This window comes from Sus scrofa, chromosome 2 (assembly GCF_054392235.1).
Source record: "Sus scrofa isolate SSC_HxYL_T2T_F1_AM1 chromosome 2, Sscrofa_HxYL_maternal_Yorkshire_Landrace_v2.0, whole genome shotgun sequence".
Classification (NCBI taxonomy): domain Eukaryota; kingdom Metazoa; phylum Chordata; class Mammalia; order Artiodactyla; family Suidae; genus Sus; species Sus scrofa.
Genome location: NC_139384.1, coordinates 85,344,942 through 85,367,630, shown reverse-complemented (window position 1 = coordinate 85,367,630; position 22,689 = coordinate 85,344,942). Strand labels below are relative to the sequence as shown.

Genomic DNA, 22,689 nt, shown 5'->3' with positions numbered 1-22,689 from the left:
CCCCCAGGAAGAAGCCCTTCAGGTGCTGATGGGGAAACAGGCTAGAGGGGTTGATGGGGCACAGGGGGAACTGCAGGTCAGCATGACCTTGAGACAAGTCAGCATGACCTCTGGCTCAGTGGGGGCAGGGATGGGTCAGCCAAGGTGGGAGGCCTTGCTGTGGCCTGGTGGCCCTGCACCAGCTCAGGGGGTCCTGGGATGGGGGCCACATTCAGCTGGCCAGGACCCCCTCTCCAGGCATTCTAGAGCCCAGCTGTCTGGGTGGTTGACAATCACAGTAATAACTGTGTAGTAACACTGTGCACTCAGCCCTACACTGCTGCAAGCCCTTGGGGTCCTCACACCACCCCTGGAAAAGATGCCAGTTCACAAAGCGTCTCCCCACTTCCCTGCCCAAGTTTGCCCAGAACACCTCAAGTTTAGCACTAAGACCCCATCCCAGACATGCCTTCAGTCCTAGGTGGTGGGTCACAGTAAGCCCTGGCCAGGCAACTAGGGTCGAGTCAGGATTCAAGCCTAGAGCCCCAGCCCCCATGAGACAGTGGACAGGAGAGCGGGGCCTTGAGACAGGCTGTGCTGCTGGCTTTTTTCGGTGTCCTTCAGAGTCACTGGGTCAGGATGTTGGGTCGTGACAGGTGGAGAACACAGGTGGTGGCAGTAGAGCCTCCCCAGGAAGGGACATCACCACAGTGGCAGGCCCTCCCTGGGCTCCCACATGCCATCTCTGAGGGGCAAGGGCTGGGAGCAGAAGAGGATGCTGGGACAGGAGATTAGACCTCTGTGGCCTCTGGCACTGGCCCACTGTTGTCTGTTCCTGAGATGCTGAGGACTATAGTGGGGTCCTCACCACCAAACGAGGTGGGGAACCCATTAGTGGGGACCCATTAGCAAATGGGTCCACGGGTGGCTGTGATCCCTGGCCTGGGGGTCTCCTGGCTCCATCCCCAGGGAAATCTTTGCCCCCGGGGGCTGCAAGGTCCTAGCTGGGTGAACCCCTCAGTGGACAGACAAGTGGGCAGGCAGGTGGCCCCCTGGCTGAGTGACAGGGGGCCCCCAGTGTGGACACAGGGGGAGCAGAGAGAGAGGCAGACACCCAGTCCTTGGAACCAGTCTTTATCTAGGTGCCAGTCCTTCACCTCCCTGTGGCTGGGGTGCCCACAGGTGGCCCAGAGCCCCCACCCAGCCCTGCCCCTGTGACACCACCGAGGCAGGCAGCTGGCCGGCCTTGCCCCTCTCCAGGCCTGGCCCACGTCCCACCCTGTGCCCTGCACTTTCAGTCCTCCGGGGGCCGAGGCCCCGTGGGCAGGGTCAGGGCTCCTGGCTGCGTGTCAAGGTGGGACCATCTGCATCCTGCCCTCCACTGGGGGCTGAGGGGCCTGCGCTGCGCAGCTCCCGGGCCAGCTTCTCGGCCAGTTTGCGGAAGGGTGGCCGACGAGCAGGCTCTGCCTCCCAGCAGCTGCCCATGAGGGCGTGGATGGGGCCCGGGCAGCCCTCGGGGGGCTCCATGCGGTACCCCTTCTCCACGGCCTCTGACACCTCCTTCAGCGACTGTAGGCAGAGAGCATGCCGGTGTGGGCTGGGGGTCAGGATCACGACCCCTAGACCCGCCTGGGACCCAGTCCCTCCCCCTGGACCCTGCTCACCATCTTGGGGTATGGAGCCCGGCCGTATGAGAAGACCTCCCACAGCAGCACCCCAAAACTCCAAACATCTGACTTGCTGGAGAACTTCTGTTGGGTGATCAGAGTGAGGAGGGACTGCTCAGGGCTTCTGCTCCACCCCCTGCTTCCTCCAGGATGTCCTCCTGGGTTGAACTTCACTCTCTTGTCTTCTCCCATGAATTCCCCAATTCAGACTCGGTGCAAGAACAAGGTTATCCTTGCTCTCAGTACTGAGCCCAGGACTGTTTCAGAAATGAGGAGTCCGAGGCCCAGGAAGGAACTAAAAGGAACAATTATGGGCCAAGGGCTTATTGGGGAGGCAGAGCCATTTCCCATGGAGGTTCAGAGAGGCCAAGAGACAGGCCCACGGTCATAGAGTGGAGCTAGGTTCCAAGGTCCCTGGGGGCTAAGGCGGGGGCTCACCCCATGTTTGAGGGCTTCGGGTGCCGTCCACTTGACCGGCAGCCGGCTGGAGTCCAGCCCCTTGCGCTCAGCTTTGGCCAGGCCAAAGTCGCTGACCTTAGCCACCAGGTCCTCGGACACAAGGATGTTGCGGGCAGCCAGGTCACGGTGCACCAGCTTCTTGCTCTCCAGGTATTCCATGCCCTCGGCCACATGCCTGTTGGGGAGGTGGGGGGCAGGAGGCTCCAGTGCCTGGGCCACAGACCCCCAAGGCCAGGCCCCTCCCTGCTCCATGTCCTAGTTTCCCCATCCCCTGGGAGCCCCACTCACAGGGAAAACTGCAGGAGCTGGGGGGTGTTCACAAGGGCCCGGCCCCGCGTCCGTAGAAAGTTCACCAGGTTACCCTGCAGGGGAGCACAGGCGTGGTGGGGCAGTGTTCCAGGCTGCTCGGGGGTCCCCCCACCCCAGGAGACCTTTGGGCCCCTCTCCCACCTTGCTGACGTGCTCCATGACGATGTAGAGGCCCTGGTGCAGGATCACACCCAGCAGGCGCACCAGGTTCTTGTGCTGCATCTTCCTGGGGGCAGGCGGGCGTGGGGTGAGGGTGGGTTGGGACCCCCTACCTAGAGTGCTCTCCCCTCACCAGGACTCACGTCATGACCGCTGTCTCGTCCAGGAAGGCCTGGGCCGTCACGTCGCACTTGATGTTCTTCACTGCCACCTTCTGTCCCAGGTACTCGCCCTGCAGGACGGCTAAGGGGTGGGTGGGGGCAGAGGTCAGGGCAGAAACAGGGACATACCCACTCACATCAACCCCCACAGAGGCCTACCCTGCTGTGGCCCCCAGGCCTGGAAACCCCTCACCCTAGAGGTTCCAGACCCCTGAGCAAAGTGAATCACCTAAGCCAGGGGTCTGCAAACTCCAGCTTCAGGGTCCAAATCAGTCCTGTGTGGGTTTTTGCAAGGCCTGCAAGCTCAGAATGAGTTTTTACATTTTTAGTTGTTTTTTTTTGTTTATTTAATTTTTGTTATTTTAATGTTATGGCTGTGCCCGAGGCACATGGAAGTTCCTGGGCCAGGGACTGAATCTGAGCAGCAGCCTCGACCCACACCAGAGCTGTGACAATGACAGATCCTTTAACCCATTGCACCAGGCCAGGGATGGAACCCACACCTCCACAGCAAACCAAGCTGCCACAGTAAAAATGCCAGATCGTTATGTAACCTGCTGTGCCACAAAAAGACTCCAGTTTTTAAAATTTTATTTATTTATTTATTTTTAGGCTGCACCTACGGCGTATGGAAGTTCCCAGGCCAGGGGTCGATTCAGAGGTGCAACTGCCAGTCGATGCTATAGCACAGCAGCATTGGATCTGAGCCGCATCTGCTACCTATACCACAGCTTGCAGTAACACCGACCCTTAACCAGGTGTGAGGCCAGGAATTGAACCTGCATCCTCACAGACCCTGTGTCTGGTCCTTGAACTGCTGAACCACAATAGGAAGTCCTTTACATTTTGAAATGGTTGAAAAAAATCAAAATAAGAGTAATATTTCACAGCATGACAGAGTTCAATTTCAGTATCTATAAATTTTTTTTTTTTTTTTTTTTTGCTATTTCTTGGGCCGCTCCCACGGCATATGGAGGTTCCCAGGCTAGGGGTTGAGTCGGAGCTGTAGCCCCCCTGGCCTACGCCAGAGCCACAGCAATGCAGGATCCGAGCCGCGTCTGCGACCTACACCACAGCTCATGGCAACACCAGATCGTTAACCCACTGAGCAAGGGCAGGGACCGAACCCACAACCTCATGGTTCCTAGTTGGATTCATTAACCCCTGTGCCACAACAGGAACTCCTGCCTTTTTTTTTTTTTTTTTTAAGGGCCTCACCCATGGCATATGGAGGTTCCCAGGCTAGGGGTAGAACTTGAGCTGGAGCTGCCGGCCTACACCACAGCCACAGTTGATTTAGGATCTGAGCCATGTCTGCAGCCTACACCAAAGATCACAGCAACGCTGGATCCTTAACCTACTGAGCGAGGCCAGGGATCAAACCCACAACCTCATGGTTCCTAGTCAGATTCATTTCTGCTGCGCCACAATGGGAACTCCTATAAATATAGTTTTATGGACACACGGCCATTCCTGCTTGTTTACCTGTCACCTGTGGCTGCTTTCCTGCTACAAGGGCAGAAGTGAGCAGATGTGGCAGACAGAAAATATGCACATTCCAGCTCTTTATAGAGTAGGTCTGCGACCCCTGATCTAAGCCCCAGGGCCTTCCAGAATAATAACTTCAGGCAACAGCATCCCAGAGGGACCAGCATGTGCAAGCCTGGGGGTGTAAAGGACTCATACACACTAGATGGCTGCCTGTGCTACCTCTCGACTCACCCCAGCTGTTGTGAACCTCCTTTCACAGAGAGAGGAGACCTTGGGATCAAATATGAATGTAAATCCATCTCTGGGACTTCCCCACCTTGCTTCAACCCCCGCCCCCCACCTGCCACACCCCTACTCACCTCCAAACTCTCCCTCTCCTATCTGCGCTCCCAATGTCAAATGCTGCAGGTTCAGTAACCAGCCGGCTGTAGGTTGAAGACCTAGTCAGAGGGGTGACAGGCTCCCCAGCCCCTTCCACGGTGGCTCCCCCTAGTGGGAGACCAAGCGACGGCTCCCACAGCACAAATTCTGGTGGCTGCTGTTTCCAGTGGCCCAAGGACATGCCTGAGGCACTGCATTCCTGGTACAGTTAACTTGGGGTCAAAAGCAATGGAGCCCACCATTTAGGGCTGCTTTTCTCTCTTCTACCTGAAGAATGTGTCCTTTCAAGTACTCTGTGGGCTCCTCCTTTTACAGCCCTTTACTTCTGTCACCAGGGGCACACACAGACCAAAAAATACAACAGACATGGAGACTAGTAAAGCTTCTGGAAACTTTTGATAAAGGTTCTGGAATTTTCCAGAATCTTCCAGAGCTCTAAGTTGTCATCTGCACTCCAGGCTCCCTGATTTTTCCTTCACACACACTTGTGTTTTGCCCCCACTGTCCTTCACTAGGTTCTACAGGCCTCTTCCTCTTCCTTCTCCAAGCCCCTCTCCAAATCATGAATCCTTGGGTACAGTCAGGCATGGTGACACCAGCCTCTACCTGGGTGCTAACCCCAAGATGATTCAAAGGAGATGATCACGATTACCAGGTTAGAAAGCAGTGGCCACAGTAGGGTGCACTTGCCCTGAGTATTGAGGATTTCACTCATCAAGGGCTGGAAAGGCATTTCATGTGGGGGGAAACAGAATGCACAACAGTAGAGAGGCATGAGAGAAAATGAGGAGTCACATAACCTGGGGGCTTATGAATAGAGGAAGGGACTTGTAGATGAAGCTGGAAGGATGGCTCAGACACAAAGGAAAGTTCTGGAAGGCAGTGGAGCTACCTGGACTCCCTCCTTTAGGCGGGAGAGTCACATGGGTGGACTTTTATGGTAGAACGTCGCCTTTGAGGCTACAGGGCTTGGGAGGGAGGAGGGCTCCCTGTCTCAGGAAGCAGGTGATCTGATGGGACGGTCTGAGGCCAGGCCAAGCCAGGGGTAGGGGCCAGATTAAACTGGTGTTAGAACTTGGCCATGGAGAGGATATGGGATGTTTGGCTTGGGTTTCAGGCTCAGGTGACAGGGAGGATGATGGGGACATGGGGAAGCAGCAGTGTGGGAACCAGATCAATATTGTGCTGGTCAGTGTGTGGGGGTACACCCTACCCGACCCAAGGGAAGCCCAGAGTCAGACAGTAACGCCCAGGTGATGTGGCCTTGGCCATGTGCCAGGCCCCAGGGCCCTGCCTCCCCAGGCTGGTCTAACATGGGTGAGAAGCGGGGAACCGCCTACCCTTGGCCAGCTCCTCCTCTGCTGACTTGGTGCCCTGCTTCCTCTTGGGTTTCACGAGCTTCGTGCAGATGGCCCCCTTGTCCTTGCTGTAATGCTGCAGGGTGGGGCAGGGCAGAGGCAGCTGTGAGCCCAACCTCCCTGGTGCTGAGAACCCCTGCATCCAGTCCCCTTCCCAGGGGGGTCTCTGGATGGAGTGGGTGGGAGCTGGGGAGGAGAAGAGGGGGTTGGTTCCCACAGGATTATTTCGGCTGGTTTCCATGGGAACAGGAAAGGATGCAGACTAGAAGGAAACAGGAGGATGGGGGCGTGTCTTGGGAATGGTGTCAAATTGGAGGTTCCTGGGGCTCCCCAGAGGAGTCACCCCGGTCCCTGGAAGACTCGGACCACATGTAGGGTTGGTGGTCCATGGGGACCAGCCCCTCCTTCTCCAGCACTAGGGCGCACGCAGCTCTAGGGTTCCATGTCCACTCAGCTGTCTGAATGGGGAGGAGCCTGGGGTCCCTCCATCTCCACATTGGGCGGCGGGGGGCGGGGGGGGGCGGGGAGCGGCATGGGCTCTGGGGTCCCAGGCCTGTGGCGCCGCACCTCCACCATATCCATGAGGTTGCAGAAGCAGACCACCTCGTCGATGGTCAGGTGGCCTTCGCGGTGCAGCACGCGGTAGTGGATGACGTCACGGCCGAAGCTCACGCACAGCACGTAGTCGCCCGGGTGCCTCGCGGACTCTCGCACCAGGAAGAGCCCGTCCTCCGGCGGCTGCAGCTGCTGCACAGCCTCTTGGCCCGAGATCTTCCCGTGGAACCACCTGCGGCCAGCGGAGGGTCAGCTGGGCAGGGCTGGCCAGGCCCTGCCGACCCCACCCTGGGGCCCAGCCCCTTCCCCACGACTCACGGCATGAGGCTGAGCTTGGGGTCTGCTGAGAGGGCCTCCCGCTCCCGAAGTGCGCCTGCAGCCAGTAGTCCCTCCTGCCCGCTGGCATGGTGCTTGGCGCGGTACCAGCTCTTGTTCTGCGGGGAGGGAGACAAGGGTGGGGGGGGGTCCTGGCAGAGCACCCCACCCTGTCCCCCACGCACACCCAGATCCTCCTGCCACAGCTCACCTCACAGGCCTCCAGAATGGTAACCACGTCTCCCTTATGGAAGGCCAGCTCCCCAGGCTTGGGGCGCATGTGCTCACACTTGGTAATGCATTGGGTGCCCGGGGCCCAACGCCTCTGGTGGGGGGAGGGAGGAGAAAGGGGAAAGGGGCATGAAGGAGATGCAGGGGTGGTGGGGGAGAGAGAGAGAGACCCAGGGGAGAGAGAAAGATTGGATTGAGGCAGAGATAGAGAACACAAGGAGAGAGGGTGAGGTCACAGCTAAGCAGAGGAAATATCAGAGTCACAAACGCGGGGGTGGGGTGGGGTCAGGAGGAAAAGGTGAAAGAATAGCAATGCCAAGTGACAAGAAGACTGGCAGATACACCCTAAGGGGTCATGGGTCAGAGTACCCCCTCCCCCAGTGGACCTGACACCCTGTGGACTGAGTAAAGGAAGGGCCTGGGCATAGGCACCCAGGTTGGGGGTACTCACCGATGGCATCCTGGCTGAGATGGGTGGGGGGTGCCAGGCGTGGAGGAAGCGAGGGCTCCCCTGGGGAGGGGGCAGAGACCAGCTCAAGAGCCCAGATCCAAGTGAGGGTGGGGCCCTAGGGGCCATTACTACCACTTCCAGACCAGGCCAGGTGGAGGCAACAGCAGGTCTCCCCAAGGTTGTGGGGCGGGGCAGGGGCCAAGGCGCTGGCTCTCCAAAGCCCTTTGGGGGAGGTGGTCTTTCCCTGCACATTCCTTAGCACAGAGCTTGGCCCAGCCATCTTCCCCGAAAGGAAACCGAGACACAAGGCAGGCACACAGCAAGTGGCCAGGGGCTGGCTCAGGCCCTGGCAGTCCAGGGAGCCCCAGCAGCCTGAGGAGCTTGGAGCCATCTAATAGAGTGTGGTTCTTCCTCTTTTCTGGTAAGTAGGCAAGGGCAGGGCAAGGAAATAGAGGATGATTCAAGGTCATTCCCAAGAATCTCTGACCCTGGAGGGGTGAGGGACAGGGCAGTGCAGCCCTGCTGCGCTTCTCTGGCTGCCAGCTGAGCCTCTCTGATCCCCCCCATCCCTACCCAAAACAGACACACAAAGTCCCTCACTGCTGCTGAGGCAGGGGCTTTTCTGCCCCTCACCACCCCATGGACCTCACCAGGTGCCTAGATAGTGAGCCAGGTTGGGGGGGGGGCAGTCTTTGCCCCTCAGGTATGTGCCCCCATAAATCCCCAGCCTGTTGTATACTCACACACATACTGATCCATGTACACACGAGCACACACAGAAACACACGGCTTGGACACAGGTGGACACGCCATATGCAAGCAAAGGCAGGTTCACCTAGAGACAGGTGTGCACACACGTCTACACGTGTGTACACACACACACAGATGCTCGTACATTGGAAACATGTGTACTGAACCCCACCACCACCACCACACACAAACCCACACTTGAACAGCTGGGCGCCAGCCGCTGGGCCACCCGAACACGCAGAGGTACACGCAGGGCCGCGCACACGCAGCCAGGAGACACGCGCACATCCCTACACGTGGACGCGCTGATACACACACCTGGGGTTGCAGACCCGCACACCCGCTCCCCAAATTACCACCCCACCCCACGCCTTATCGTATCTAACCACCCTTCGGTCCCAGCAGCCTACCAACCGCGCTCCCGGACGAGCAAGCCCGCGCTCACACACCGGCCCCTCCTGCGTTCGCCCGTCGCTCAGCTCTCTGGATCCCCACACTGTCCCACGGTCTCCCTCTCTATCCCCGCCGTTGCGCTCACCTGTTCAGGGGGCGCCCCTGGGAAGCACCCCGCGCCCGCCCCCAGGAGGGCCCCAGCGCACCGGCTGCGCACCCCGAGGTGGCCCCGGCAGCACAACTTGGAGCAAGTTGCTCTGTTTCCTCATTTTGGGGGGAGGGGGAGGAGGGCTGGGATGGGCGGGGTGGGGGGGGGAGCGGGAGGCGCCGCAGCCTGGGAGGCCCCTGCGGGTCCTAGCGCCGGCCGCACTGCGGTCTGCTTCGCGCGCCGCCGCCGCCGGCCCTTCCCCTCTCCGCCTCCAGGGCTCCCGGCGCCTCCCGCTCGCCCCAGACCCGGGCCCGTGGCATACTCAGGCTCCACGCCGCTCCCAGGCCTGGCGCCGTGGGGTGCGCCTCTCCGCCCATCTCGGGAACCCAGGCCTTGGAGCATGGAGCTAGTGAAGGGGGAGGGGAGGGAGAGTAAGCTACTCATCTGGGGAGGTAAGCAAGCCATGGAGCTCGGGCGACACAGCGGACCTTCGGACCGCGATTCCAAAGCACTCAGGCACCTCACATGCCAAGAGTCTCATTTCAGTATCTGGCCCCTATAGAGGGCGGTTGGTGTTTGGCGCTAATAAAGCACTCAAAATATGTCAAATGTATTCTTATCATCATCATCAATATTAAGTGAAAATTGGGAACCCCGAAAAAAAAGTCATCTGGAACTGGAGGCTTCCTGGCAAGCAGCCATCCTTGGAGGGTAACAGCCAGCTGTGCCTTAGACAGGTGCTGCCCCCTCCCAGCCTTGGTTTCCTCCTCCATAGTGCCAGGCAGCACTGGCTTCCAGCTCAGAGCATTTGATGGCCTGGGGGGCCTGGCACCTAGCGGCCATTCTGGGTGGTCCTTTACAATTCCAATGGATGAGGCCACTTGGACAAGGATGAAACTATCTCAGGAGGGGTGATGAGCCAAGATGCCCAGAATTTAATTTTCTGTTACCTCTAAGGTGTCTGTGCCTCTAAGGTGTCATGTAATTTCTGGGAATGGAGGCCCAGTTACAAGAATTACAGATATTCTATATTATGGAATATTATGCAACAAAACTAGGAAACCATATGTATTAAAATGCTAATGAAACTCCCCTTTGTGGCTCAGCGGGTTAAGAACCCGACTAGTATCCATGAGGACATGGGTTTGATCCCTAGCCTCGCTCAGTGGGTTAAGGATCTGGCACTGCAGCAAGATGTGGTGTATGTCAAGGATACAGCTGGGATCTGGCATTGCCATGGCTGTGGCATAGGCCAGCAGCTGCAGCTCTGATTTGACCCCTAGCCTGGGAACTTCCATATGCAGCAGGTGCAGCTGTAGAAAGACAAAAAAGAAAAAAGCTAAAATCTCTGGTTGTCAATAACAACCACCACTACCAGGATGTGATACAATACGAACTGCCTGATCCATTCCCCCTCCCCCTTTTTAAGGCCTGCACCTGTGGCATATGGAGGTTCCCAGGCTAGGGGTCTAATTGGAGCTATAGCTGCCAGGCTACGCCACAGCCACAGCAACACCAGATCCTTAACCCACTGAATGAGGCCACGGATCGAACTCGCAACCTCATGGTTCCTAGTCGGATTCGTTTCCACTGTGCCACGATGGGAACTCCCTGATCCATTCACTTTAAATGGGAGGTAGTAAGTCCAAGGGGAATGTTCCAGAAGGGGACCCTCCAACTGGCAAAGGGTTATTCCCAGTGAAGGAAGCATGTAGGGCGGTGGTTGCGGGGGTGGGTAGAGGGAGAGGACATCCTTCTCTAGGGTGGTGCACTTTACTAATGCTGGAGGTGTTTACAAAGAGGTTTCCTGCTTCTTGTGCTCCCCGGCTCTGGGGTCATCCCAGGGTGTGGCCCTGCCCCCGTTTTCCCAGCCATGGGTACCGCTTTGGACCAAGATGCTGGAGACCCTGCAGCTAGCATTCAGCAGGGTCACTGGGGGCCAACCATGTATGGCAAACCATCATCACTAGCTCAAAATAGAAATGCAGTGTCAAAGTAGCCACAGCGGAAACCCAGAAGAACCATTAGAGTCACACCAGCCACTGCAGTGGCCCCAGGCACAAGACTGAGACCTGCCTGCTCTGCTCAGCAAGGCCATGAGCCTGTGCTTAAGACACCCCAACGCCTTGGCACCCTGTGAAGATTTTCTCCTCGATGCAGCCAGAGATATGGGAGGAGGATGAAAGGGGTCTGCTTTTTCCCTCTGTAAATCCATGATACTTGTTGTCTAAGAAACATCTATATCCTCCTTAGGACCCCCAGGGATCCTTGTCCCACACTCTGGGAGGCCCTGCCCTGGAAGGAGTAGCCAGAGAAACCAGAGGTGTTGAGATCAGAGAAGGACAGACTTAAGGATACAGTGTCAGGAGCCCAAATCAACAAGGGCTGGCCTGGGTAAGGGAGGCCTCCCATGGTGTGGGCACAGAGCTGTATCTGACTCTAGGGGGATAGATATGAGTCCATGGTTTATTTGGTTCAGAGCTACAGAAGGAGTAAGCTCCCCAACCCTGGAGGCATCCAAAAATCAGCCACCTTGAAGCACAAAGACGTGATGGCTCTTCCAGTCTCCAGGGGCCACAACACTAGTTTCTCTTGCCTCCTACCAGTCTAAAGCCAGTTGGCAGCCACATCATGGATCAGTGCCAGACTTCCCCAGCCCTGCGCTCCTCGCCCTCCACATTTCGTCCTGTCAGCTACATTCTAGAAATTCTTTGACCACCCTAGGCAAGCCCCGTGGTGCAGGCTGGTCTCCCAGCTGCCTCCAGTTTTCCTCCTTGCACCAGCAAGGGATGAAAATATGATTGTGGCCCTCCCCTGCTCTATAACCTCCCATAGCTCCCCAATGCCCGCAGGGAAGAGCCTAAAATGCTCAGTTCGGCATTCAGAGTTCTTCGTGTTTAGCCTCCAAATGACCTCCCTGGCCTCGTCACCTGCTCCCACCAAGCACCCACCAGTCTGGCAGCATTGAACTATAGGAGTTAGCATGCTTCTCTGCCCTGCCTCTGCCTGGAATATCCTTCCCCTTTATCCAGCTGGCATCTCCAGCTCATGCCATTTTTATGAAGCGTTCCTGGATGCCCCCACCCTTCTCTCAATAAGAAGTCACTCCCATGCCCTGAAAGGACACCTTGGTGGAGGCACTAGTTCTTGTCCTGCTGTATGATGAGCATGGATCTAGCCCTGATGACTGAGCCCATCAGCCTGCCTTAGGAGGAGTCAGCCTGAGGAAGCAGAGGTGAGAAACAGAGAGAGACTGAATCCCTTGGGAAGAATTCAGGTCCTTGGAACTAGCCATGCCTGGAGTTCATGCTCTGCTCTAGTGTTAGAAGCTGGTCTTTGCTTTTTGGTGGCTTCAGGAGCGGGGTTTTGCCACCTACAACCAAAGGGATTCCTAATACTGAAAATGAGACTAGAAGCTGGGTGCTGAAATGAGTGGACTCTGATGTGAAACTGGAGAGTCAGACAGATTAGGTTGACCTAAACTCAGCTAGGAAGAGGGAACTCCTGGGTGTCTCCTTCATAAGTCAATAAATCCATCCTCCACCCACTGGACCAGGTGGCAGTGGCTTCTGTCATTCTCAACAGAAGAACCCCCATGGACCCACCCCATCTCCCTCCCAAAGGTCTTTTATTCTTTCTTTCTTTCTTTCTACCTTTCTTTTTCTTTCTCTTCCTTCCTTCCTTCCTTCCTTCCTTCCTTCCTTCCTTCCTTCCTTCCTTCCTTCCTTCCTTTCTCCCTTCCCTCCTTCTCGTCCTCCCTCCCTCTCCCCTGCCTTTTTATTTTTGGCCGCCCCTATAGCATATGGAAGTTCCCAGGCCAGGGATCAAACCCATGCCACAGCAGCAACCTGAGTTGCTGCAGTGACAATGCCGGATCCTTAACTCCCCAAAGGCTTTTCTTTCTTTTGCTCCTCCAAATCTCACTGTTCCTCACCATTCTCATCTTTCTCCTATTTTCACTGTTGCAATTTGCCTAATTCTCCCTTCTCCAAACTCCTGGAGATTACTGGGGCCAATCCTTTGGTTTTCAATTGGAAAAGCTAAGATGCAGAGAGGCAAGGCTGCCTGCCTTTGGTCACACAGCTGGCTGGGGCTGAGATTCAGGGCTGCAGACATCCCCATGGGGCTGTAAACTCCTCGAAAGTGAAGGTGGGGCATATTTCTTATTCTTCTTTACTAATACAGAGGAAAATTGTAGTAGGCATGAACAAAGGGTGTCATGTGATAGGCACTTCATGTAATGCATTAGTTGAGATTAGGACTGACTACACGGGGTGGAAGAACCTAAAGTGCTAGAAGTTTGAATTAGATAGGAATTCAGGGACCCAGGAATGGGACCCAAGCTCCTGCTACCTTGTGGCTCTGCCTTTCTCAGCACTTGAATTTCCACCTCTTGATCCAAGATATCCATCTGCTCAAGCCCCAGCCATCCCATCCACATTCCAGCCAACAGGAAGTTTCAGAGAAAGTTTCCTCTTCTCTTTAAGGACTCTCCTAGAAGATGCGCACGACAACCATAGGGTGGAATTTAGCCACACCGCAAACCCAGGAGCAGGTGAGGCTGGGAAATAGAGTCTTTACACTGGGGGTCAAGGAAAAGGGGGAAGGCAGGAGCACTGGCCTCCTCCTCCTCAAAGCTCCCAGGCTCGCTCTCACCCCAGGGCCTTTGCATTTCTGTGCCTCCTGCCTGGGACACTTCCCCAGACATACTCAACACTCCAGTAGCCCCGCAGAATATTTCATCCTACTGACATTTCACAGCCCCTTCCCTAGAAGCTCTGTAGCACCAAACGTACATTTTACTTTATCTTGCCTACTGGCTGTGTCCTCTCTAAGAACAGCAGCTCCCTGAGGGAAGGGATTTTGGACAATGTCATTCACTGCTGTGGCCTCAGTATCTGGCACATAATAGGTACTCAGAACATACTTTTTAAGCCAGTGAATATTGGGGAGGGGGAGAGGTAATGAGTAGTGCCTGTCGCTTGAGAGGTGAGCACTCTCATTGGACCCATTCTGCAGATGAGAAAGCTGAAGCTCACAGGGTGCAAGACTTACCCTGGGAAGTGATGGGCTGGACTTTGAACCCAGGCCTGTCCAGCTCCAGGGCCCATATACCAGTTGCCCAACAAGGTGTAGGGCCCATGATGGACCCCCAAAGAGAATGTGCCCATAATAGCTTTCTGGATGTTGAGGGTGGGCGAGACAGGGCAGCTGCTGCCAGGTGTGGGAACAGCTGAGCTACCAGGGCCCCAGAGGATCCTTGGCTGGAGCACGCGGCCAGATCACACTGCCCCAGTTAGCATACCTTTAAATTTAGCTTTCTCTCTCTGCCAGGGGACTCGGGGATTCAGCAAAAGAACACTCCCCTCTTTCGAGGAAAAATGCTTTGCAACCAGTGTGGTTTGCCAAGCCATTCGTGTGTGTGTGTGTGTGTGTGTGTGTGTGTGTGTGTGGCACCCATGGCATTCAGAAGTTCCAGGGCCAGGGATCAAACCTGATCCATGGCAGCGACCTGAGCCACAGGAGTGTTAACACTGGATCCTTAACCTGCTCAGCCACCAGGGAACTCCTGCCAGGCCATTCTTGACTTGTCCAAAGAAGGGCTGTTCAGGTGGTCTGCTTTAGGTGGGGGGGCAGGTGAGCTTCAAGTGGATCTACCTTTGATGCAAGAGGAAGAGGTGGAGCTGGGCACCTCATTTCTCAGCCACGCTTGTGGGTCCACTATGTATAACCTGGGTCTGTGTCACTTCCTGGCTTAAAACGTTCCCATGGTGCCTGCTGTGCTCATGAAACCCAAGTTCCCCACTGTGGCTTGGGTGGGGCTGCTGTCACCTCTCTGCTCCCAGTTCTCTCCTGTTCCTCAAATGCTCCAGGCACTGTCTAGCCTCAGGGTCTCTGCATGTGCTGTTTTCCTCTCCTAGCATATGCTCCTCCCTACTCTTTGCAAGGCAAGCTCCTTAGCATTTCTGACTCCTCTGTGAGACCCTTCCTGACCACGACCACCCAGAGTGGCCACCCATCATCTGAGCCCGAATCACTTTGTTACTCTGTCTTACCCACTCTTGTCGATAGCCTGGACTCATCTTGCTTCCCTTGACAGAACGTAGGCTCTGTGAGTTAGGGCAAGGACCAGCTCTGGCCTGGACAATCATTTATCTCTAGAGTCTGGCACGCGGTAGGCCCTCCCAGAACAAATAAACACAGAATCACATATGAGAGGGTAAAGTTAAAGGAAGAGTGGGCAATAGATGAGGTACCAGAAGACTTGCCCTTATGCTCCTGCTCCAAGACCCCACCTGGATCCACCTCATCCCATCCCCACACCCTCATCCTCTAACACAAGAGTCAGCAAACTCTCTGTAAAGGACCACATGATCACTGTCTTGACTACTCAACTCTGCCACTGTAGCACCCGAGCTGCCATAGAGAACACAAGAAAAAGAGAATAGGTATGGCTATGTTCCAATAAAATGTTGCTTATGGCAGTGACATTTCAACTTCATGTACTACTCACATGTCATGCAAAATTATGACTCTTTGTTTCCACGCCATTGGAAAACGTAAAGAACCATTTTTAGCTCACAGGATGCACAAAATCAGATGGTGTGTTACACAGTGGGTAAGTGGCCTGTAGTTTGCTGATCTCTGGCCTCTCTCAGTCTTTTTTTTTTTTTTTTGGCTGTGCCTGAGGCACGTGAAAGTTTCTAGGCCAGGGCCTGAACCCACACTACAGCAGAGACTCCAGCTGCTGTTGTGACAACACTGGATCCTTAACTTGCTGCGCCACTAGAGAAATCTTATCTCAGTCTTTATTTTCTTATAAGTAGGCACATTTAAAAAATATATTTGATCTTGTAAGTGCAATTTTCATCTATTAAATATGTCATTATTCATGGCACATAGTAAGCTCTCAAGTGTTCTCCAAACCATACAAATTTCCCTGACTCAGCGATGAGCCCCTTGAGGGTATGTATGTATTCTCCTCAAAATTAATAGTAGCAATATTTGTAGCATATTAGGCTGTGTGCCGAAGATTGTGCAAAACTTAAAAAACTGTTTTAAATAAAGCACTATGTATCTCACCCCCCAAGGGCTGCCACTGGTGTTTCTTTTTTTTTTCTTTTTGTCTTTTTGCCATTTCTTGGGCCGCTCCCGTGGCATATGGAGGTTCCCAGGCTAGGGGTCTAATCAGAGCTGTAGCCACCGGCCTACACCACAGCTCACAGCAATGCCGGATGGTTAACCTACTGAGCAAGGCCAGGGATCAAACCCACAACCTCATGGTTCCTAGTCAGATTCGTTAACCACTGAGCCACAACAGGAACTCCTGCCACTGGTGTTTCTATTGGCTGTTTCTCTGGCATTTGTGTCCATTTTTCCCAATAATAGTTTACACATCTCTGGACTTACCATTTGAATGCTGTCCATTGATTTCCTTCTCCTGAAAATAAAGATTTAGCTCTAGTAGGCATATTCCTCTCCCAAAATTTATATCACATTTTTTATTTACATGACTATTCAGTGCTTATGTTATTATATGAAAATTCTGTTCACCATGGAGCAATGTACACTAAGGAACACTTCTAATTTCTAGGACTTTTTTTCTCCCTGGAGTTAGTGATTGCCTTTGTTTTATGTGTCTGTGACTCCTAGCTCCTGAGATGGAACTAACTTCTCAACTCAGGGCTGGGTGGTGCCCAGCTGTGGTTCTGGCCCCTCTCTTCTTCGAGCACCCCAGATTCCTATGATGTAGCTCCAGTTTCTTGGGTCCATGTCTCTGTTTCTTGGTTTGTGCCCTTGTTTTAGGAAGGTATACTCCCTAGACATTTATAGAGAAAGTGTTTTCCTTCCACTTTCCTGTGTGATTGGTGGCTTGGCTAAGGACAGTGTTCTGGGCAGGATAATTTCTCTTGTTTCTGGTCTTCTAGCTTCTAGTCTTGAGCAGTTGAACAATCTGAACTGTCCTGCTTCCTCATTCTCTGCTTGTCACTTTTTTTTCCTTCTCTCCCTCTTTGTCTGGAAGCTTATATTATGAGCCACATGGGAAGTCCTATCTGGAAGCTTATGGGATCTTATCTTTATCCTCCTCATTCTGCATTTTCACAGTGTGGGTTTGGTGTGGTCTATTTTCACCTGTGGTGCTAGACTTTCAGTGTGCTTGGCACACTTTCTTGGAGGATGTCACTGGTGATTTCTTCCACTTTTTTTTCTCTGGTCTCCCTCCCTCTCTCTTTTTTTTTTTCTGGCCATGCCCGTGGTATGTGGAAGTTCTCAAGCCAGGGATCAAACCTGTGCCACAGTAGCAACCCAAACTACTTCAGTGACAACGCTGGATCCTTAACCTGCTGCACTACAGCAGGAATCCCTCTCTGGTGTCTCTCTGTTGAACTCTTCTTGGTCATATATTGGGCTTCCTAAATTGATCTAATTTTCTTGCCTATATATATATATTTTCTTTTAGTCTTCTCATTCTATTTCTTCCAATCCTTCTGTTGTCATTTGAATTTCGACCATCAGGTTTTTCATTTCCAAGGGCTTTTTTCTGGTTCTTTGAATATTCTTTTTCAAAAGGCAAACTTAAACTTGTTTTCTGGCTAGTGTACTATTTAACTCTCTGAGGAATATAAACTATATATACATAAAGTCTTCCTAGAACTGCTTTTCTCTGTCCTCATCTCTCTTTCCTCCAAGTTACTTTCCCCCCTTCTGTTGGATTTTACTCACTTCTCACTGGCTAACATTTATGAGGAAAGGGCTACAGAGCTGACAGGAAACTTCTCGCCATAGGAGTGGCTTCACCCTGGTATGATTATAGAGGGACTAGCTACTTTTGAGGAGTTCCTGAACATCAGCAGCAACTGTAGGGCTTTTCTCATAGTCTGGGGGCCAGTGTCACTGTTCCATGTGTGACTTCCACTTTAATCACTGGTTTTCACCCTCTTCCCTGCCCTTGAGATGCCTGTGTCCTAAGGCTGAAACTTTCTGGACAGCAATCATTTCTAAAAATACATGGAGTTTACACATTGTGGCTCAGCGGAAACAAATCTGCCTAGCATCCATGAGGATGCAGGTTTGATCCCTGGCCTTGCTCAGTGGGTTAGGGATCTGGTGTTGCCGTGAGCTGTGGTATAGATTACAGACGTGGCTTGGATCTGGCATTGCCGTGGCTGTGGTGTAGGCCAGTGGCTACAGCTCCGATTGGACCCCCAGTCTGGGAACCTCCATATGCCGTGGGTGCAGTCCTAAAAAGATAAAAAAAAATGCAGATTATTACTGATTTCTCCCCACAGCTCTGCAAGATTTGTGGTATGAGTCTTAATCCAATTTTACAGAAGTTTAGGGAGGTCAAGTGGGCTCCTGACACCCCACAGCTAATATGGTAGAGGGCCACAGAGTCACTCTCACTGCATGAAGTGACAACTCTGGTTCATCTTTGTGTTTTCCCAAGGAAGATGGTATTTTCTGACTGAATACTGAATAAATTTCAACATTCTCAGTGGGAGACACAGGGATGCCACATGAGTGACATCCCATGACATGTAGTAGATGTTCAATCAACACGTGTTGAATGAATGAGAAAACGAAAAGAACAGTAGCCGAAGATACAAGACATTGCAGAATGAAACCTGTTAGATGTACGTGCAGAAAAGTAACTTTGAAAACATGAGGGCACCGGAGTTCCTGTCATGGCGCAGCAGAAACGAATCCAACTGGGAAACATGAGGTTGTGGGTTTGATCCCTGGCCTCGCTCAGTGGGTTAAGAATACGGTGTTGCCATGAGCTGTTGTATAGTTTACAGATGCGGCTTGGATCTGGCATTGCTGTGGATGTGGCATAGGCCAGTAGCAACAGCTCCGATTAGACCTCTAGCCTGGGAACCTCCATATGCCGTGGATGCCCCCCCCCCCAAAAAAGACAAAAGACGAAAACACGAGGGCATCTTCATGATGCAGGGATGGTGATTGGGGCTCTTTTGTTTACAGTGGGGGCAGGGGTGGGAGGAACTTGCAAAACTCTGATGGAATGATGTCTGGTACATGTAGGTTTCAAATGTCTTAAAGTGAGGGAATTTCATACCCTTCCATCTTGGGTATCTATGGGAGGGACAGAATCCCACCCACATGTTCAGGAACATGTTTGCCAAAGTATAGTGCTCAATTTGAAACAATCTAAACGTCCAACAGCAGGGGAACAGTTAAGCAAATTAGGGTACATTCATTTGTGGAAAGTTATGCAGCTATTAAAAATTACATCTCTTTACATTAGTCAAAAAGTAGAAAAAAACCAAATGTCCATCAATTGGTGAATGGATAAAATGTGGTCTGTTCACACACTGGAATATTATCATATAAAAAAGAGTGAAACTGACATACACTGCAACATGGATGAATCCTGAAAACAGGATGCTCAGTGAAGAGAAGCCAGACACAAAAGACACAGAGTGTATGATTCCATTTATATGAAACGTACAAAACGGGCAAATCTACAGAGACAGAGAATGGATTCATGGTTGCCAGGGGGACGAGGAGTGAGTGCCAATGGGGACAGGGCTTCTTCGGGGGATGATGGAATATTCTGGTATTAAATACTAGTGGTAGTTCCACAATGCTGTGAAAATACCAAAAACCACTGAGTTGTACACTTTCAAACAGTCAAAGTGGTGAATTTTATATTATGTGTATTTTACCACTGTAATAATTATTTAAAAGGATTGTCTCCAAAGGTCTGCAGAAGAATTTAGAAAAAGTATTACCTGGAGTTCCCTTTGTGGCTCAGTGGTTAATGAAACCAACTTAGATCCATGAGGATGCGCGTTCAATCCCTCACTTTGCTCAATGGGTTAAGGATCTGGCGGTGCGGTGAACTGTGGTGTAGGTCACAGATGCAGCTTGGATCTGATGTTGCTGTGGCTGTGGCGTAGGCCGGCGGTGGCTGTAGCTCCAATTTGACCCCTAGCCTGGGAAGCTCCATATGCTGCAGGTGTGGCCCTAAAAAACGGATTATCTAAGCACCATGAAAATACAACTGAAAAATCAAAGCTGTTGTAATGTTAAGTGAAAAAAAAATGAAGAATCAAAGTGCTATAAGCAGCCCATCTGTAACCAAGAGAGTAGAAAATGAGAACACAGGAAGGAAAAAGACTATTAACAGTGGTTGACTTTTTTCCCCCTTCTTCCGTTTTTTTCAGAACCACCCAAGATTTTTGTAAATGGAAAAACTTTATTTTGTTAAAATAGACATAAAATTTACCATCTTCACCATTTTAAAATGCACAGCTCAGTGGCATTAAGCACATTCACACTGTCATGCAGCCATCACCCTATCCATCTCCAGAACTTTCTCATCTCCCCAAATGGAAACTCTGTCCCCCTCAAACACTGACTCCCCACCCCCTGGATCCAGCATCTATCTTCTCTATTTTCCCCTCTAGGGACCTCAAATGAGTGGAATTGGACAGCCTTTGTCCTTTCGTGTCTGGCTTATTTCAGTGAGAATCATGTCCTCAAAGTCCATCCGCCTCGTAGCCTGTGTCAGAATTTCCTCCCTTTTTAAGGCTGAGTAATATTTCACTGTACAGATGGACCACATTTGTTTACCCATTGTCTATTAGTGGACATTGTGTTTCCACCTTTTGGCTGCTGTGACTCATGCAGCTGTGAATGTGAGTTGTGCAAATATCTGTTTTCCAATACATTTTATTTTTCAGAATTTGGCCAGAGATAAAACAGGGTGATACTTCCCCCACCCCTGCCCCTCACCCCAGACTGCCTTCTCCACCTTAAGGAGAAACACCGGCCTTCTAGCCTGTCCACTCAGCAGGGCCTACATCTGCTTATCTAAAACATCTCAGTCCCCATAGCCAAACTAACGGGTGACCAGGGAGAAGATGGAGTCAACATTTCTCCAAACAAGCCTTGGACTGGCCGAGCTTGGAGATGCTCCCTCTACCACTGAGTGCATCTTATCTGGACCAGGGGATGGAGTGCGTTTTCATGGTTCTCTTTCTGTGTTATTGGTGACTGTGCAGGTGGGGCTGGCAGATCTGCCCTTTTGTGTTGGTTTCTCCTGTACTGCCTGCCAGGTCTGGCTCCAGCCCTGCCCACATGGCCCACATCATCCCTCCCACACTCACCGCTGTCTCCTAGCAACCGAGCTGGCCCACCAGCTCCCGCAACCTGAGGTCCCGCGTCGCTGTCTCAGGCTGCTTTTCCCCCCCACAGTGGTCTGACTTCTCAGGAGCCTGGTCGCGTGTCTCCGCCAGCTGCCAGCCTGTTCTGGGGTCCTCTGCCCAGGGGGAAGAGGGCTAGAGAGGAAAGATGAGAAGCGACTGATCTTCAGACCTGCAGCGAGCACCATCACCCAGGCGTTCCATCCATCTGGACCCAGTACATCACTAACCAACTGTTTGATTTTGTGGCTGTGTTGCCTCAACTTGGTGTTTTGGAGTTGCTAGGAGGACAGATTTAACTCTCTGTCAACGGGATTGGTTTTAAACCAGCTGGTGGAGAAGATCATATCCATATTCCCCAGGAGGTATGGAGGGGATGGTGAGCAGTGCGCTGTGAGGTTTCCCAAAGCTGCTGCTGCCAGGATGTAAGGGAGGTTCATGGCAGTGGGATAGGACTTTCCACAAAGGTGCAGCAGTGACTGTCACCCCTGAATGCCAAACCCTCCTCCCTTCTCTTCATCCTGTTGCCAATTGCCTTAGCTAAAGTCTTTTGCCCTGGTGTTCCTGTTTCCTGGGATGAGATAGAAACAAATGGTGTCTTATTTGCTAGGAGGTGAATTCCTTCAACAGAGAGACCCATTGTGCGGGGGAGGGGGGGTCAGAGCATGGTTTCGAGCATTAATATATTTCTTGAACTACTATATGTTTGGTCTGTTCTAGAACTGGGGACACCACAATGAGTAAGGCAGATATACTTCCTGCCCGCAAACAATTCACAGCCCAGGGCAGCAGTGGGGGAAGGCAGATAACAAATGATTTTAATCAGTGCTGTGTGGCATAAAGGAAATGAATAGGGTTATGTGACCAGTTGAGGTGGTCAAGGAGGCCTCTCTCAGGAGCTGACACCTAAGCTGGGACCTGAAGGAGGGGAGGAGCCGCTGCCCATACAGGTCAGGGGATGGAGTTTACAAGGCAGTGGAAATGACATGTGCAAAGGCCCTGGGGCAGGAACAAGTTTGGCTGGTTCACTGAGGACCAGAAGACTAGTAGGTCTGATGCGGAGTTACTGAGGCAGAAGGAGGCACTTGGGTTCTTGTGGGGCTTTGCTGGGATTTGGGGTATTATTATTATTATTATTATTTTTTTTTGTCGTTTTGCCATTTCTTGGGCCGCTCCCGCGGCATATAGAGGTTCCCAGGCTAGGGGTCTAATCGGAGCTGTAGCTGCCAGCCTACGCCAGAGCCACAGCAACGCGGGATCCGAGCCGCATCTGCGACCTACACCACAGCTCACGGCAATGCCGGATCGTTAACCCACTGAGCAAGGGCAGGGATCGAACCCGCAACCTCATGGTTCCTAGTCGGATTTGTTAACCACTGCGCCACGACGGGAACTCCTGGGGTATTATCTTGAGTGCAATCCTGAGTTTTATCCTGAGCCCCCAGCTGCTGGAGGGCTGAAGCTGCAGAATGCCAGAAGCTATGAAACGAGAGCAGCAGAAGTGGGACTGACAGGACTTCTAGATGACGTGGCCTGAGCACAAAGGAACCCAGGAAGACTTGCCGGCGGTGGTGGTGGTCAGCCTGGACAGCTGAGTGAATGGCAGAGCAGTCAACCAAGATGCAGAGGGACAGGGGTGTGTGGGTGAAGCTCCCCTGCACAAGGCGGAGGATGTCCCCTGTGCTCACTCTGTGGCCATGGCCAGGACCAGC

The 22,689-nt window shown here is 52.7% G+C and overlaps 2 protein-coding genes across 13 annotated transcripts in view; both read right to left on the bottom strand.

Annotated features, from left to right (window-relative positions):
- Window positions 1–1,097: 1,097 nt before the first annotated feature.
- On the bottom strand, window positions 1,098–21,079 carry MATK (megakaryocyte-associated tyrosine kinase). 6 transcript variants are annotated; one of them, XM_013994776.3, is made up of 14 exons: window positions 8,805–8,939; window positions 8,260–8,351; window positions 7,517–7,576; window positions 7,046–7,159; window positions 6,838–6,953; window positions 6,532–6,751; window positions 5,947–6,040; window positions 4,585–4,650; window positions 2,717–2,816; window positions 2,556–2,640; window positions 2,394–2,467; window positions 2,085–2,280; window positions 1,644–1,730; window positions 1,098–1,548 (listed from the first exon to the last, which is right to left on the bottom strand). In XM_013994776.3, exons 2-14 carry the CDS (start codon window positions 8,263–8,265, stop codon window positions 1,309–1,311), a joined length of 1,458 nt encoding a protein of 485 aa, XP_013850230.1. In that variant the 5' UTR covers window positions 8,266–8,351; window positions 8,805–8,939; the 3' UTR covers window positions 1,098–1,308. The 6 variants fall into 6 exon arrangements, with proteins under 6 accessions (XP_013850230.1, XP_084869388.1, XP_084869386.1 ...); XM_085013262.1 differs by having other exon boundaries at window positions 2,181–2,280; XM_085013260.1 differs by lacking the exons at window positions 8,260–8,351; window positions 8,805–8,939 and adding an exon at window positions 20,942–21,079.
- Window positions 20,009–22,689, bottom strand: part of ZFR2 (zinc finger RNA binding protein 2) — a 54,030-nt gene continuing 51,349 nt past the window's right edge. For 4 of the 7 annotated variants that reach the window (XM_085013247.1, XM_021084096.2, XM_085013255.1 and 1 more), the window contains one exon: window positions 20,009–21,112. In XM_085013247.1, the coding sequence (XP_084869373.1) occupies window positions 20,951–21,112 (162 nt within the window). In that variant the 3' untranslated portion in view covers window positions 20,009–20,950. The remainder of the gene's footprint in view (window positions 21,113–22,689) is intronic. The other 3 variants (XM_085013252.1, XM_085013259.1, XR_014837792.1) reach the window with 2 other exon arrangements.

Bases quoted from the DNA above. Each gene is read 5' to 3' on its own strand.
- MATK (XM_013994776.3), bottom strand. The intron at 6,954-7,045 runs GTGAGCTGTGGC...CCCTCCCCGCAG, and splicing joins CCATTCTGGAGGCCTGTGAG to AACAAGAGCTGGTACCGCGC. The intron at 6,041-6,531 runs GTGCGGCGCCAC...CCCACCCTGCAG, and splicing joins ACCTCATGGATATGGTGGAG to CATTACAGCAAGGACAAGGG.